The sequence below is a fragment of the Leptinotarsa decemlineata genome, unplaced genomic scaffold (assembly GCF_025532065.1).
Source record: "Leptinotarsa decemlineata unplaced genomic scaffold, Ldec_3_MD MMD2_P_RNA_scaffold_2, whole genome shotgun sequence".
Taxonomy (NCBI): domain Eukaryota; kingdom Metazoa; phylum Arthropoda; class Insecta; order Coleoptera; family Chrysomelidae; genus Leptinotarsa; species Leptinotarsa decemlineata.
In genome coordinates, this window is record NW_027412529.1 from 13018005 (window position 1) to 13032254 (window position 14250).

A 14250-nucleotide genomic window follows, 5' to 3' on the forward strand; every position below is an offset into this window, starting at 1 on the left:
AGATTAGGTATCCTCTGAATCTTGATGACAATATACATTAAAAATTAAATAATATTACTCAAAAAAATAGTCCTTCACAAAACAATCTCGGTAGATCAGGAGTATATGAGCTGACTTGTGGGTCTTGTCTAAAACTGTATATTGGCCAAACAGGGAGAACATTTTCCCAAAGAATTAAAGAGCATAGAAGTAGTTTTGTAAATAGAAAGACCAATTCCACATTTGCAAACCACCTCTTAGCAGAAGGACATGAGTTCAATCATGAATACGATGTGTTACATTCAGAAGAGTGGAGTTTGAAACTCAATCTTCTGGAATGTTTAGAAATCAATAGACTCGGAAATTCGGGTAATTTACTGAATCGTCAATTAGAATTGAATAACTTCCTGTTACTGAATATTTTTTCAAATGTGGAAACTGGGACATAAGCTCAGGTAATTTAATTCATTACAAACTTAGGTAAAAATCAGGTACTTGAAATGTAGATACTTCATTGAATGTGTAGAATTAGTTAGTGAAAACATGCCCGAAGAAGCCATTGTATGGCAAAACACTTGTTGCATTTTTGTAAAACAGTTTAGTGAAAATCTCACAATAAATTGTTTTTTTGAATATGTTAGTATGGATTTTCATCAAGTATCGGCCAATTCCATCATATATTCACGGTAAGGTTTGATGATGAAAATTTCATTGAAAGTTATTAATATACTATAGTTCCAGTCAGTTACTTTTGATAACTAAAGAAGAGGTTCTAGTATGCTGACTTGTGGTGTTCCAGCATTCAAGGTCAACATTTTTTACCGAAGTATATTTTTAAATGTATTTAATTTCAAAACGTAAGAGAATAATGTGACAAGCTGTTGAGTAATTTAGATAATATCAAATAATATCATATATTTGATAGATAGAGAGAATGGCTTCTTTTTCAAAGTATTAGAGCATTTGTGACACTAGGGACTTGAGACAAACTTCATATTCCAAATCATGCCCCAACTCCTTTCTATGAGAAGTAAAAAAATATTATTCTTGTCTTATCTGAAAATTGATTCCACTAATATTTAAATTCCGTCGATAAAAAATTCCTGTTGAATATTATGAATAAATTTCATCAATACCTACTACTTTTTTCAGAAACGGCATCAATTGGTGGAATTGGAGAATCGAGCGAACGGAATACCGGTAGGAACGATAACAAAATTCTCGTAACTCTGTTCGTTGCTGTACTTGCTGTTGGCGTAGCAGCTTTTTCTTACCACTACATCAAGAAAAAGAAACGTACCAACAATACATCTTCACGGAATGGAGTTGTCAAGTGCGATGTAGAAGAAGGGACGGAAATGAAACCACTAATGAAGGTTCCAGAAGAAAGTTCAAAAGTCGAAATTAAAAATGAGAAAGAAGAAAATGTCACTGCATAAACTATTAAATCTAACAAAAACACAAGTAAACAAAAAAATTAGTATTAAACTGCTCAATAACAACCTGAACAAACAATGATTACCAGTGAGTACTCTTGACAAGTGTAAAAATCTTGTTAGCAAGAGTTCTAATAGTTCAGAGAGAAGTGCTTATTAGACTACTTTTTATTCTTTCATTCAGAACTTTTTAACTGGGTCATTATATAATTAAGATTCAAATAAATATTTAGAATAGAGATGTGAACTGTATAAAAAGATTAGCTATAAGAATTTTTGTAAGATATTTCAGTAAAATCATATCATGTTCGTGTACTTGTTAAAATTATAAAGTTATTATAATGTTTCGTAATAATTTTGATTAAAATTCATTAATTTGTTTATTACTTTTACATACTTCACACCTGTTTAAAAATTATAAAATTATTTTAGAATATATAAAAGACAGTGAAAGTATTTTGTGGACATATAAGTCATATAAAATAGTTAATAAGTCAAATGCATATCTGAAGGTAAGTCATTGGCTTAATGTAGAAAGATGAAAGGACGCATTATGGATCCCCGTTAAACATCCCTTTGAATAGAACAATCCTGCTAGAACTTCGCGGTGGAACAACATCTATGTTAAATTAATCAAATATAATTTACTACCTGGCACAATCAAAATCCTTTGACAGATCAGTAAATATAGTTACACATTATTGTTCATCCTCAAAAACTTAAGTATGTTGTTAGCTAATGTTTGTTAATAGCTTTTACTCAAACTTTTACTTCAACTTTTTTTAAATCCAAACTGATGATGATGCGTATAATTATTATTCTCCATATAAATTTATTATTCAAGTAACACTTTATTAAACAAGGGCGATGACATCTCCCCTTACAAAGACGCCATCTATGGGATCGACAGAGAACTCAATCCTTTTAGCTAAAATACTCTCTTGCATTTTTTGTATATAGAGAGGCTTAAAGTTAATGATTGAAAGTGAATCAGTTTAAATAAAGACAATTTCATTCTTTGCAAACTCATTTGAACAGAATCAGCTGAATTCGTTTTTAAAAGGCTGATAACTTAGTAGCTTCAGATTTGTTATTAGGTGTTGACGTTGAGTAATATACGTTTGATAACCGATTCTTATTTGTTGTACATATTTATACGTATCTGCTTTCTTTTGCCACATGAAAATAGCAGGTAATGTGATATTCCAAAAATCTAGATCACAACAATGCCATTTTGAATGAATTTCACAATTATTGATCCTGAACCAGGATCTTATATATCCTTTATATATACTTTTAGCGAACCGCCCCGGCTTCACACGGATGCAATGCTGATACTAAATATTATATACAAAGGCATGGAGAAACAGTGATTAAAAGATAATTTTCATATGTAAACGCGCTGCTTTATCCCCAGTGATATTCAAAAATCCTTTCTTATTGCAAATCTAAAACATAAAACGAACCTACATACAAAATTTCAGCCTCCGAAAATATAGCGGAACGGAGAAAAATGGTGAAAAGGTAATTTTCATATGTGAACGCGTTTCCTTTACCCCCATGGAATGCGTCCGAGTTGGAATATTTGAAAATCCTTCCTTAGTGCGCATCTAAGACCTAAGAAACACCTATATACCAAATTTCAGCTCCCTAGGACTTACCAGTACGGAGAAACAGAGATGAATGAGTGAGTGTTAAGTGAGTGACTTTCGCAATTATAAGTATAGATTTTATGTAACTATTCATATGTAACTTTTATATTTTACATGTTTTCTTTGTTAATGTTAACTTTATCTGTGCCTTTGAAGAGGCATAAGCCTATAACAAGGCGTACACATACTGCCTAACCTACAAACTGTTATAATGTGAAAAAGCAATTAATGAACATTTTGAGTTGAACTTCATCTGTAAGCAGCTAGTAGGATTTGTCAACAAAATTTGATTTGAGTCTCTTGAGAATTTTCAAGCATACAGCATAATTTCAATCCTGAAAATTAAGACTGACGACATGTGATAGTGTTACACCAATCGAAACGTAATTGTGTGATTTGCATAGAATTTCAAAAATGTTGGGTTTTCTAGATCAGCTGTCAATGTCTACATCAAACTGAATTCAGTCAACCCATCAACCAGTATTTTTAGTTAAAGGTCATTTAATTTTATTAATTAAAGAAAAAGTACCTGTTTGTGGTTATGCCCATTATGAATGTTGTCTTAGTTGGTTTGATCATAGTCTTAAAATTAGAAATGCAAGAACTTTCAAGGTCACAATTTAAGGACAAAGACTAAAAGAGTTTTAATATGGTATATTTGAATAATTAAATTATTCGAATTAAAATTGAGAGAGGAACTAGGATGTATAAACCGGCTCATAGACAATGTATATGGATTATAATTAAAATCACTAAAAATCACACCTTTTTTTATTGTGAACAATGATGGAAGCTGTCAAGGATGCATCTTAAAATCATAAGGGGTGACAAAACTTTGATTATCCCAAATTATAAAAATATGAATTGTATTTATACATAATTGGAGTCATCAGATATGTTAAAAAATATTTCAACTTTCGCATTGCCTTAGTATAAAAATAAATTTGTATACTCACCTCCATTACTAAATAAACATTATTTGAAGACTCCTTGCAATCCAATAGGGCCACAACATTTTCATGATGCAGCTCAGTCAATTCCTTGAAAAAAAACAATTTATGTGAGAGAAGATTTTAAATGGGGAAATGAACAAAACATTATGGAGAAACTCAACTTTGAACCCTATATAGTAGGAGGTTGCGAAATGTCATAATTTTCGCATATGGCGGACACTGCCATGTGATTGAATGAGTGATAAATTGAGCCTTGATTGGAGTTTTCAATATTATTTACACAGAACGAGATTTATCAGTTTTCAAAGTATCAAAAGGAAGATGATTGTACTTATCCATCAAATAACAATTTCGAATTGGATAGCAATATGTCTTGGCACAATTACATTACTAAAAAAGTGGAAACAGCTCTCAGAACTTGGAACATGATTTCAAACTGAGTTAAAGAGGCCTTTACAAAGGTTATTACTTGGTTAAGCTCAAATTATACCTTTGCTCACATATACGAAAAACGGCCATATGTTTGATTGAAGAACCAAACTACACAAGCAACATTGTTAGTGTACACTATCGAAAGGATGTTGAGGATTTTTCAATACACAATTCCGCAGGAAGTATGTCGTTAATTTAAAAGCTAGAGGCAATCGTACAATTTCTTATTTTAATAGTAACTTCCACTTTTAGTACCACATAGTAATGAAAAGTGTGTGTCAAGGATCATTTTAATTAAATGAAATGTTTAGTTTTGTTCTGACATCAACAAATGATAAAGTACCATATTCGGTAGAAAAGTAATAATAAATGTATATATTTTACTCATTTTATTCAAGACATTATTATAATGAAGACATTGAAAGTAAATACAAAATCAATTCATACAGGTTCACCTTCAGGATGGATACATACATAAATAATATGTATAATATAATGAAAAGATGATAAATGTTCATGTAAGCGAAATTTTATGTATTACATTGTGTGTGAATGAAATTGTGTGCATGATCTATAACATCTTTGTGAAGAGTTTATTTTGAAAATGATCATTCAAAGAGTTCCAATTATCGGAATTGTGACAAAAATGTATCCACTGCTGTCTCAATGTACGATTACATAGAAATCTGTGAAAACTCATGGAGGTGCTCCACAATGTTTGATAATGGTTGAAACATCATGCACTATTAATACATTCTTTACTATAAAGAGGATAAACAAACTGTGAAACACTTATTCCCCAAAAATGCCCTTAGGCATATGCCTATTGGCAAGTTAAAAAATAAAAATTTTCAATCTAAATTTATTTTAAAAGAAGTTCTATTTTGGAAACGACTTCTTTACTATGATTAGTAAAGAATGGAAAAATTCTTATTGAATGAAATTTGAATAGATTTTTAGCTCAAGACTCAAAGGGTTGGTGGTTGGTGGTTGATGGAATAAGACGAACATTATTACTATTTGTTCCTTATCTGCAGAGTGTATGACCTTCGAGGAAATTGCTCAATGGCTGGAGATATCGTCAAAAAACATCAGTCACAAAAAATATTAATTTTTTTTGGTAATATCAATATTTCCCAGAATTTCTCAAATTTTCTGATTCCTCAACCAGTACCAAATTTTCCAAAAATTGAAAAATTCTCCAACAATTGGCATCACTTACATAAGACTAAAAGAATAAACAGAATTTAAAAAATAAGTCCATTCATCCACAATCACCTAATTTTAACTATTACAATAGAATAGATGTGTAAATCATACACAAACCTATCTGAAATAAGTACTTTTCACTATGGACATTGAATGAGTGGGATCAGTAAACCTTGTTTAAACTATTTTATTTTTGAAGGATGACATAACTTTTCCTCTGAACCACAGTAAACATTTCTTCGACTATTTATTTATTGTTGACATATATTGTTGACTTGAAAGTTCAGACAATCTCAAATCACTAAATTTTGTCTCCAATTTACAAATTGAATTGAATGAAATGGCAATTTCCTTTGTCTTCATGCAGCGGAATTGAACAGCAATCAGGATCATGGTTATATATTGTAAGAACTTCATTCATAAAAAATATATTCTAAGTTTTGGGAAATCAATTAATGAAATAACAATAATGAAAACTCAATCAAAAACCTTGATATATGAGAGTTTAAACATAAAGTAGTAATTAACAAATTTACCTTTAAAATTTTAATCTCCTTTCCAAGTAGATTTTGTGACTTTGCCAAATTTTTCTTTAATATGCTTTTAATAGCTACCGTACGGGAATGGTCCTGAAAAATAGTCCAATGAACATTCAATACAACTCCAACTGAATTAGTGATATACTGACTGACCTCCCTGAATCTGGCTTTAAAAACCACTGCAAATGCACCAGTACCAATAATGTCTTTGGGATGATATTCATAATCACCAATGATTTCCATGATTGCACTAGTTTTCAGAGTTATTCAATTAAACAAAATTTATATAGAACAATAACAATGATTTCACTATGCTCTTGTTCAATTTATAGGAACACTCTATGTTTGTGAATGTCCTACCTACATTTTGATCTTACACAAATCACTCTCAATTTACCAATAATAAATTTATTTTCTAACGAAATCAAATGATCTACTTGACAAAAATAGAAACAAAACCCAGATTCTTTATACTCAGAAAAACTCTCACCACAGAAATGTAGTAAATAACTTCCTGTTTATAAGATGAATTTTTGGATGTAATCTTCTTCTTCTAATGTTTGAAGTTGACGTTTTTTAGTTAAGAAAGTCTGCCGCGGATCTGTACCTAAAAACCATTGAGTTCCGTGGTAGGGGGCGAACGTGCCGATAACGTCGCTAGGCTTTTTTTAACACGCTTATATTAGCTTCACTTGTATGTTTGTTTGTAACCGACTCCTTTGGATTCAATTTTGACTAACTTTAAACGGGCACATGTATTTTAAACTTCGTACACTTATCAAGTACTCTTGACAATACAATAACTTCATGAGTTTATCTCAGTATCCTGATCAGGATTGCCAGGAATAAATAATTTCCTCACACAGTCTCTGTGTGAGAGCAAGTGAGACAACCACACTGTCTGTGCATAGGTATATATTTTATATTAAAACATATGGGCTTGAAATAGCAAGCCAAAATGAAAAATGGAATATAAATAATAATTTAAAAAACTAAAAAAACACATTTCTATAGCAACATAAACTGAAAAATGATTCTAAACTAGTTTAAGATTGTGTTGTGTTTTTCAGTTTTTCAAACTAATATTAATTGTGTTGCGCTCGTTCACTGTGAAAATCAATTCACTGTGTGGGAATTTTCAAAGAAGGTGAAGTAGGGGGCTCCCTTTATTCACGCCGGTATCCAGGCCGGTTGGTTCGGATAATCACGTAAAGGGGAACATGTATGTGAAATGAAAAACATAAAGGTCTTTCAAGGGTGGAAGTCACTCCATATGAGAAATTAGGTGTTTTTTACGAAAAAAAATATGAGAAAAAACCCAGTGTAGCGATAGTTGGTTGAAAAATATCACTGTATTAGAAAGTACACAATCTATATAAAGCATATGTTTTAATTTTGAAGACCCCGCATCTGTTTTGTTGGAATGCGCGTGAGATAATTTTTTTTGACTATCTTATAAAATTTAATACTATCAACGGGGAGTATTATACAGATTTATTGCAACCTATCAAGCAAAAACGGCCGCATTTGACATATGCACTAGCCCACAAATCCATTATCGCAATGACCAAAATTAACAAATTAATATTTAAATTGCTATCTCATGCACCTTATTCGTCAGATTCAGCCCTCTCGAATTGTTTTCTGTTACAAAACTTGAAAAATGGCTTAGTGGTAAAAGATTTTCCAATGATGAAGACGTTATGACGGCAGTTAATGGCTATTTTGAGAAGCACCACAATTCTTATTGTCACCTTTTTCCCCTTAGGTTGGCCAATAATTGACTACACTGAAATATTCAAACTTAACTTTATTTTACTTTGAGTACAACAAACACTTCAACTAAAACTTCAATCAATATTCGATTGAATAGTACTGCAGTTTTTTCCCAAAACCAAACCGTTATTTTAACACCTCGATCAAACTGATCATTTTCATCAATTTCTCTTGAAGATGATCACTTGGTGATCAAAACACGTGTCGAAGTGTTGAAATAACAGTTTGATGTTAGGAAAAAACTCCAATAATATTCATTACTACACCAAAGGTTCCATCACAAGTATTAATCGAATGTCTATCGCCACACTTTGCGTACCGCACTGTAACTTGCACTTGACTGTGTTGATATGCTCGGGGCTAGCGTTTATATATCGTAATCGAATGCGCTAGAAAATTTCGTCGAAATTCCATCGAAATCGGTAGCATTATTCTCGTTATATTCAGAGCGGCAGGGAACATCGTACATTCGCGCGCTCTTAGCTATGTCACGATTGGTTTATGGCTACCAGTGGCGGCTGGCATTATTTTCTTCAGGGTATGATTTACAACATCATTATTAAAAGGGTATCGAACTCATTGAACGTCGCTAAGAAGAAGTATAGAGCTGAAAGCAGGTTATGTTGAAATTAAATACATTGTTTTTCCAAGATGTCAGTATTTTCTTCGTTGGGACCACCTCGTACTCTGCCTAGTTTGTACACAGTATATGCTAAAAGCAGTAGTTTACTCTTATCGGAACTTTTTATGTTTCTGTGTCACAGTTCTATTTTTATGACTATCCATAAATCACCTGTCAGGAGTGAATTTGTCAGCGTTTGACATTTCATACGCTGCTCACTGAAAGAATAATATATATATATATATAAACTCGACAGTGAAACAACTTTTATGAGAAACGCTTGGATTTTTTTTATTCTATTTGTTCCACTGATAAAATCTTCTGATAATCTGACTATTGTTGGAAATGAGTGTTGGCTCATTTACCATTTGGCTGAGGACATCCAGAAAACGTGCTACAAATAAGAACAACACAATTTAATTGAATTACTCATTTATTTATGCGTGTAGCCCTCGTTGAAAATATATAATTTGTATCTACTACAAATAGACCTCTTGAATACATTTAAAAATATAATTACAAAATATTACAATTCCATATATAGTAATTAGACCTAGTTTTTGCAAAACTAGTGTGTGGCATAAGATTGGATACAGAAAAAACATAGCGCATCGGAAAACTACCTGTTACGATTCGATTATGCGCGCTGACTCATTACCAAAAAGTGGGAATACTCAGACTACTGCTTTTAACTATACTATTGTTTGTAGATCAATTGACCGTTCTGTTCTAACCTACAATAATTTAAAGTTCTAACTTCTAACCTTGCAGAGATGTTTGTGAAAATTTTAATGAAACATGGTCAATTTAAAATATTTTCACAAAGCAGATATTTTTCAAATAGGAATATGCTGAAACTTAAAGATCGTGGCATGTTCCAAGATATTTTTCCCGATAATGCAGCGTACTAACTCATTCCCACACTTTTGGTAACAACTTCTTATAAAGTCACTTTTCAGAAATGTCGTAACTGATATTTTCAATTCCGGTTACCAGACTGTATATGCTGGATTCGACCCAACCGCAAATAGTTTACATGTAGGAAATTTGTTGGTACTTTTTAATTTACTGCATTGGCAAAGAGGAGGACATAAGACTATAGCTGTAGTATGTATACTATTCAATATTTTTTTTATTATCCACATAAACATTTCATCTTTAATATATATAGGGATTATTAAACCAACTGAACATTTACCTACAATAACTTGAAAATTAAATATTTAAAAAATGTGAACAACTTTCAAAATACTGGAAAGAAGGAAATATTGAGATGCACTCAAAGGTCTGTTGCCATGTATATTCAAAGATAAAATAAATAGAAAATCAATGCATATACAATTTCTTGTCGTTATTTGATCAATTCCGATTTCAACAAATTTTTGAATTTCAGTATCCATTATTTGCTTTTTTTTTTAGAGGAATAGAATTATAGATAAAAGTTCCATCTTAACTTTATTCCAAAATTAAATTTTAAATAATAATAACCTAAATAATAACCTATAATAATTTATACTCTCATTTAATGATTGAATGTGACGTGTTTCGGGAAAAGTTGAAATTTTGATTTTATTTTTGATGTAATAAATGAAACAGCATATTTTAATCTATATAGAGAGATGATATCTAATAATTTGTTTGTTTTACATAAATTCATTGTTGATTCCAAATAGGGTACTTATTCTGTGGCGATTTAAAGGGTTTTTCAAAAATCGAAGTGGTATATTATTCTTTATTTTATAGAAAATACTAATCAGCGGCGATATTTTTTCTAATATACTTTATATATTTTCTCCATACAAATTTGAACAATATAAACCTAAAAATTTTGTTGTTTCAACATAATTCAATTCAAAATATTCATTTTCTAAACAAAAACAATGTAAATAATCAAACAATGCATTTGCTTTCCTTCCATACTATTCAAGTTGTACTAGCTGTGCTAAGTAGGAGATTTGTAAACATATTGTCAGTTCCTTTCAATTTATTCATGTAAGTTGATGGTTTATTGAAATTTAATTTATGTTGGAGCCACACAGGTCCTAGACTGGATCCCTGAGGTACACCACAAGTTATATTCATCAAGGAACTTTTATGATTTACAAGATGAACATTTTGTTTCCTTTTGAAGAAATAATTCTGGAACAATTTGAGAACATTTTCTTCAATGCAGATATTAAAGTCGCATGTGCATAAGTGTTGCAAAAATTCTGAAAAAATATGAAAGAACAAATAATTCAATAGTTTTTCATATTGTTTTTTGCAAATCAAACTGAATTCAATCTTGCATTTTTTTATTTCAGATTGGTGGAGGTACAGCAAAAATAGGAGATCCTAGTGGAAGAAATACTGAACGTGAGCAATTGTCAAGATTATCTATAGATGACAATATAGTGGGTGTATGTGAAAATATAGAAACAGTATTCCGCAATCATGAAAAGTACCTTTGGAATGAAAAAGACCCCCTTATACCATTAAGGTAGTGAGTTTTCCAATAGCAACAGAATTTTAAATTACTGCTTTATTTCAAGGATAGTCAACAATGAGAGTTGGTACAGTCAAATGAATGCAATTGAACTAATTGCTGGAGCAGGGAGGTATATGAGAATGGGAACATTAATGTCGAGAACTAGTGTACAAAACAGGCTACAGTCACAAGCAGGAATGAGTTTTACGGAATTCAGTTACCAGTTATTTCAGGCTTATGATTGGCTACACTTGTTCAAAACGTATGGTTGTTCCTTCCAGGTGAGCAAAATCCCACTGTATATACTTACATTTTTTCAAAAAGTGTTCCTCCATCTTTTGTACGAAAGGAAATTTGACTTTAACATCATACTGCATGTCACATGACATTCTTTTAATTGAATTGAAACGTTTTGATATCATAGGAAATTCTTTTTTTTTTATTCAGAGTTATCTAACCAATATTTCAAATGAAAAAAATTAGAGGATTTAATCTTTTAAAGAAGTACCTACGCAGGGTTACTATATAGGGGGTTGCGAAATAGAGTTGACTTTAGATGAGGGGATACCTAAAGAAAGGTGGAAGGTGTGGTTGTAAAAAATGTTGGCATCAGTGATATAGTAACATCAGTGTTGAAGTTACTGGTACCGAATTTTAGAATTAATAATCACTTTGGGTGTTTAGTTTATGACTTTTCCAAAAGTTTTTTTGGTGACTATTTCATCATTGATAACTGTACCACAGTTAATGTAGTCTCTTTATAGTATAGAGTGTATTATCAATTGCAAACTTTCATCAATCAATTCAGTGAGAATGATGTATTTAACCTTAATAGTCTCACACTTAGAATATGGCTAAACTATTTGGTTACCATTTGATACAAATCACTGTCACTTTCAATAAATTAATTTGTCATGTTTTAATAATGCTAGTGATCAAATTTAAAATAAACTTTTCACAAAGATGTATAGATCATGTACAAAAGTTTCTTTCAGGCACAAACTGGAAAAAAAATCGAAACCAAAACACATTGAACACTGAATTACAAGAATATCATTTTTTCCTAGTCTGTACTCCAAATATTCGTTATGAAATTGAAATAGATTCATATTCTTTAAAAGAATTTTTTTATGGAGGACTCAAGTTTTCCTACTGTTTTTTTTGGAGATAACATTCTACAATCTGAGGAATAAACAAAGCCAAATCAATAGAGAACCTGCCGAAGGTCAAACTGAAAAGTTCACCCCAAAAGTTGCTGGGTAATATAAACCATTGAAGAGTCCAATTAGTCAGTTACATATATTCATAAATTTTGCCCACAATACGAAAAAAAATTAAAAATGTATACTTAACTTTCTTTAGTGGTCGACATTTCGGAAAACATTCTATTTTTGTTTTTGAAACCCGCCTTATTCTTTTAAGGTATGTCAATATAATATAATTGAATTTCAATTTTTTTTCAAATAGAGCTAAAAGTATTATATTTGATTACAGTGTTCACATAATTTTTAACTACTGATGATTCAAATGATTTCATTCCAGTCTATTCCAAAAATTTGTTTCTAGACTTGCAGGTTGAGTCCTTCAACAGTCACATACTAAAGCCTTTCGTATGCAAAAAAAAGCAATCCGGATCATAGCCAATGCTTTTTACAGAGAACACTGTCGTCCTCTATTTCAAAAACTCAAAATTCTACCCTTGCATGTTTTTTTATACTCTATAACATTTTAAAGATTCACAAAAATAATACTAAGTACCTTACAAATGCTGAGTTTCATAATTACCCTACTCGAAGAGGCGTACACCTGAGGCCTCAATTTTATAGACTGGATCTATCAGCTTGAAATTCACTCAACTTACTTGCACTCACTATTAAGGCACTGTTTTTACTCCATTGACGAATATTTGAACAACTATCGTTCAATTATTGTTTATCAGTTTGACTTGTCACTATTGTACATTGTGTAGTGATGTGATAAAATAAACTTATTATTATTATTATACTATCCCCTTCAAGTATCGTATTATATTTTAGTATATGTCAAATAGTTCTGTTTTAGATAGGTGGAAGTGACCAAATGGGCAATATTATGTCGGGTCATGAACTAATTAGTAAAGCCTGTGAAAAACCTGTATATGGTGAGTATGAAAAAAGAACCGCTATCATGTTAGTTTTCTGATTGGACTGATTTATTTGTATACTATCAGTAATGAAACTGTTTGAATGGATATGCAACTTCATCATGACAAAAATAATTTCTTTTTTCAAGTTATATGGGAAAATCTCAGTTGAATTCTTTTTGTAGTTTTCTGAGGAGGTCTCATTTGAATGCCATGTCTAGTAAACTGTTGAAATTTTTATTTTAAAGTGACAATAATTTTTTACAATTATAGGTTTAACCCTTCCATTGATAACAACCGAAATGGGAGACAAATTTGGTAAATCAGCCGGCAACGCCGTGTGGTTATCCAGTGACAAAACATCCTCATTCACATTCTACCAATTTTGGATGAGGCACCCTGATTCTGAAGTCGAAAAATATCTCAAAATGTTCACTTTTGATTCATTAGGTGCTATATCTGACCTTATGAGGCAACATCGAGAAAAACCAGAGCTGCGACTGCCTCAGAAGAGACTTGCTGAGCAAGTGACACTTCTTGTACATGGAAAAGAGGGTTTGATAAAGGCCCAAAGAGCCACTAGAGCTCTATATGAGGGTAGTATAAGTGCATTAGGACAAATAGATGCAAAAGATGTTTCCAGTTTGTTTGGGGGTGCAACAATTGTTGAAGTCTTACCTGAAGCTGGACAGAGCATTCTAGAACTGGCAATGAAAGTGGGATGTTTCCCAACAAAGGGTAGGTAGTACTTAACTCATGTTTTTTTTTTCTCATAATGAGATACCCTTATTTGTATCTATTTAAAAATAATTTGTAACTTATTTCAGAGGATGCAGTACGGATCATTTGTGCTGGAGGCTTCTACATCAATCAACAAAAGGCAAGTAATCCAAGTGAAGTGATTAATATCAATGTTCACAGACTGGAAAATAATATTTCTCTACTCAGGGTAGGCAAAAAAAATTATTATCTAGTTAAATGGCTGTCTTGATAGAAATTCTTAATATTTGTTTTATTATATTTATGATATAAATATTGGAAGATCTAAAAAACTTTCATTTTC

At 31.3% G+C, this 14250-nt stretch overlaps 3 protein-coding genes across 9 annotated transcripts in view; 2 read left to right on the forward strand and 1 right to left on the reverse strand.

Moving 5' to 3' along the window:
* LOC111503583 (uncharacterized) overlaps positions 1–1798 on the forward strand; it is a 33307-nt gene extending 31509 nt beyond the window's left edge. For both annotated transcript variants that reach the window (XM_074183719.1, XM_074183726.1), the window contains one exon: positions 1132–1798. In XM_074183719.1, coding sequence (XP_074039820.1) covers positions 1132–1418 — 287 coding nt within the window. In that variant the 3' untranslated portion in view covers positions 1419–1798. The remainder of the gene's footprint in view (positions 1–1131) is intronic.
* LOC111513201 (serine/threonine-protein kinase unc-51) overlaps positions 1–6735 on the reverse strand; it is an 88998-nt gene extending 82263 nt beyond the window's left edge. For 5 of the 6 annotated variants that reach the window (XM_074183696.1, XM_074183693.1, XM_074183688.1 and 2 more), the window contains exons 1-3: positions 6354–6735; positions 6198–6290; positions 4024–4107 (exon numbers count right to left, since the gene is read on the reverse strand). In XM_074183696.1, the coding sequence (XP_074039797.1) occupies positions 4024–4107; positions 6198–6290; positions 6354–6443 (267 nt within the window). In that variant the 5' untranslated portion in view covers positions 6444–6735. The remainder of the gene's footprint in view (positions 1–4023; positions 4108–6197; positions 6291–6353) is intronic. The other variant, XM_074183680.1, reaches the window with a different exon arrangement.
* Positions 6736–9312: 2577 nt separating this feature from the next.
* TyrRS-m (Tyrosine--tRNA ligase, mitochondrial) lies at positions 9313–14191 on the forward strand. The gene is made up of 7 exons (XM_023157928.2): positions 9313–9502; positions 9558–9705; positions 10902–11077; positions 11130–11346; positions 13127–13205; positions 13461–13925; positions 14015–14191. The coding sequence occupies exons 1-7, from the start codon at positions 9372–9374 to the stop codon at positions 14176–14178; spliced, it is 1380 nt and encodes a 459-aa protein (XP_023013696.2). The 5' UTR covers positions 9313–9371; the 3' UTR covers positions 14179–14191.
* The last annotated feature ends 59 nt before the right edge of the window (positions 14192–14250 follow it).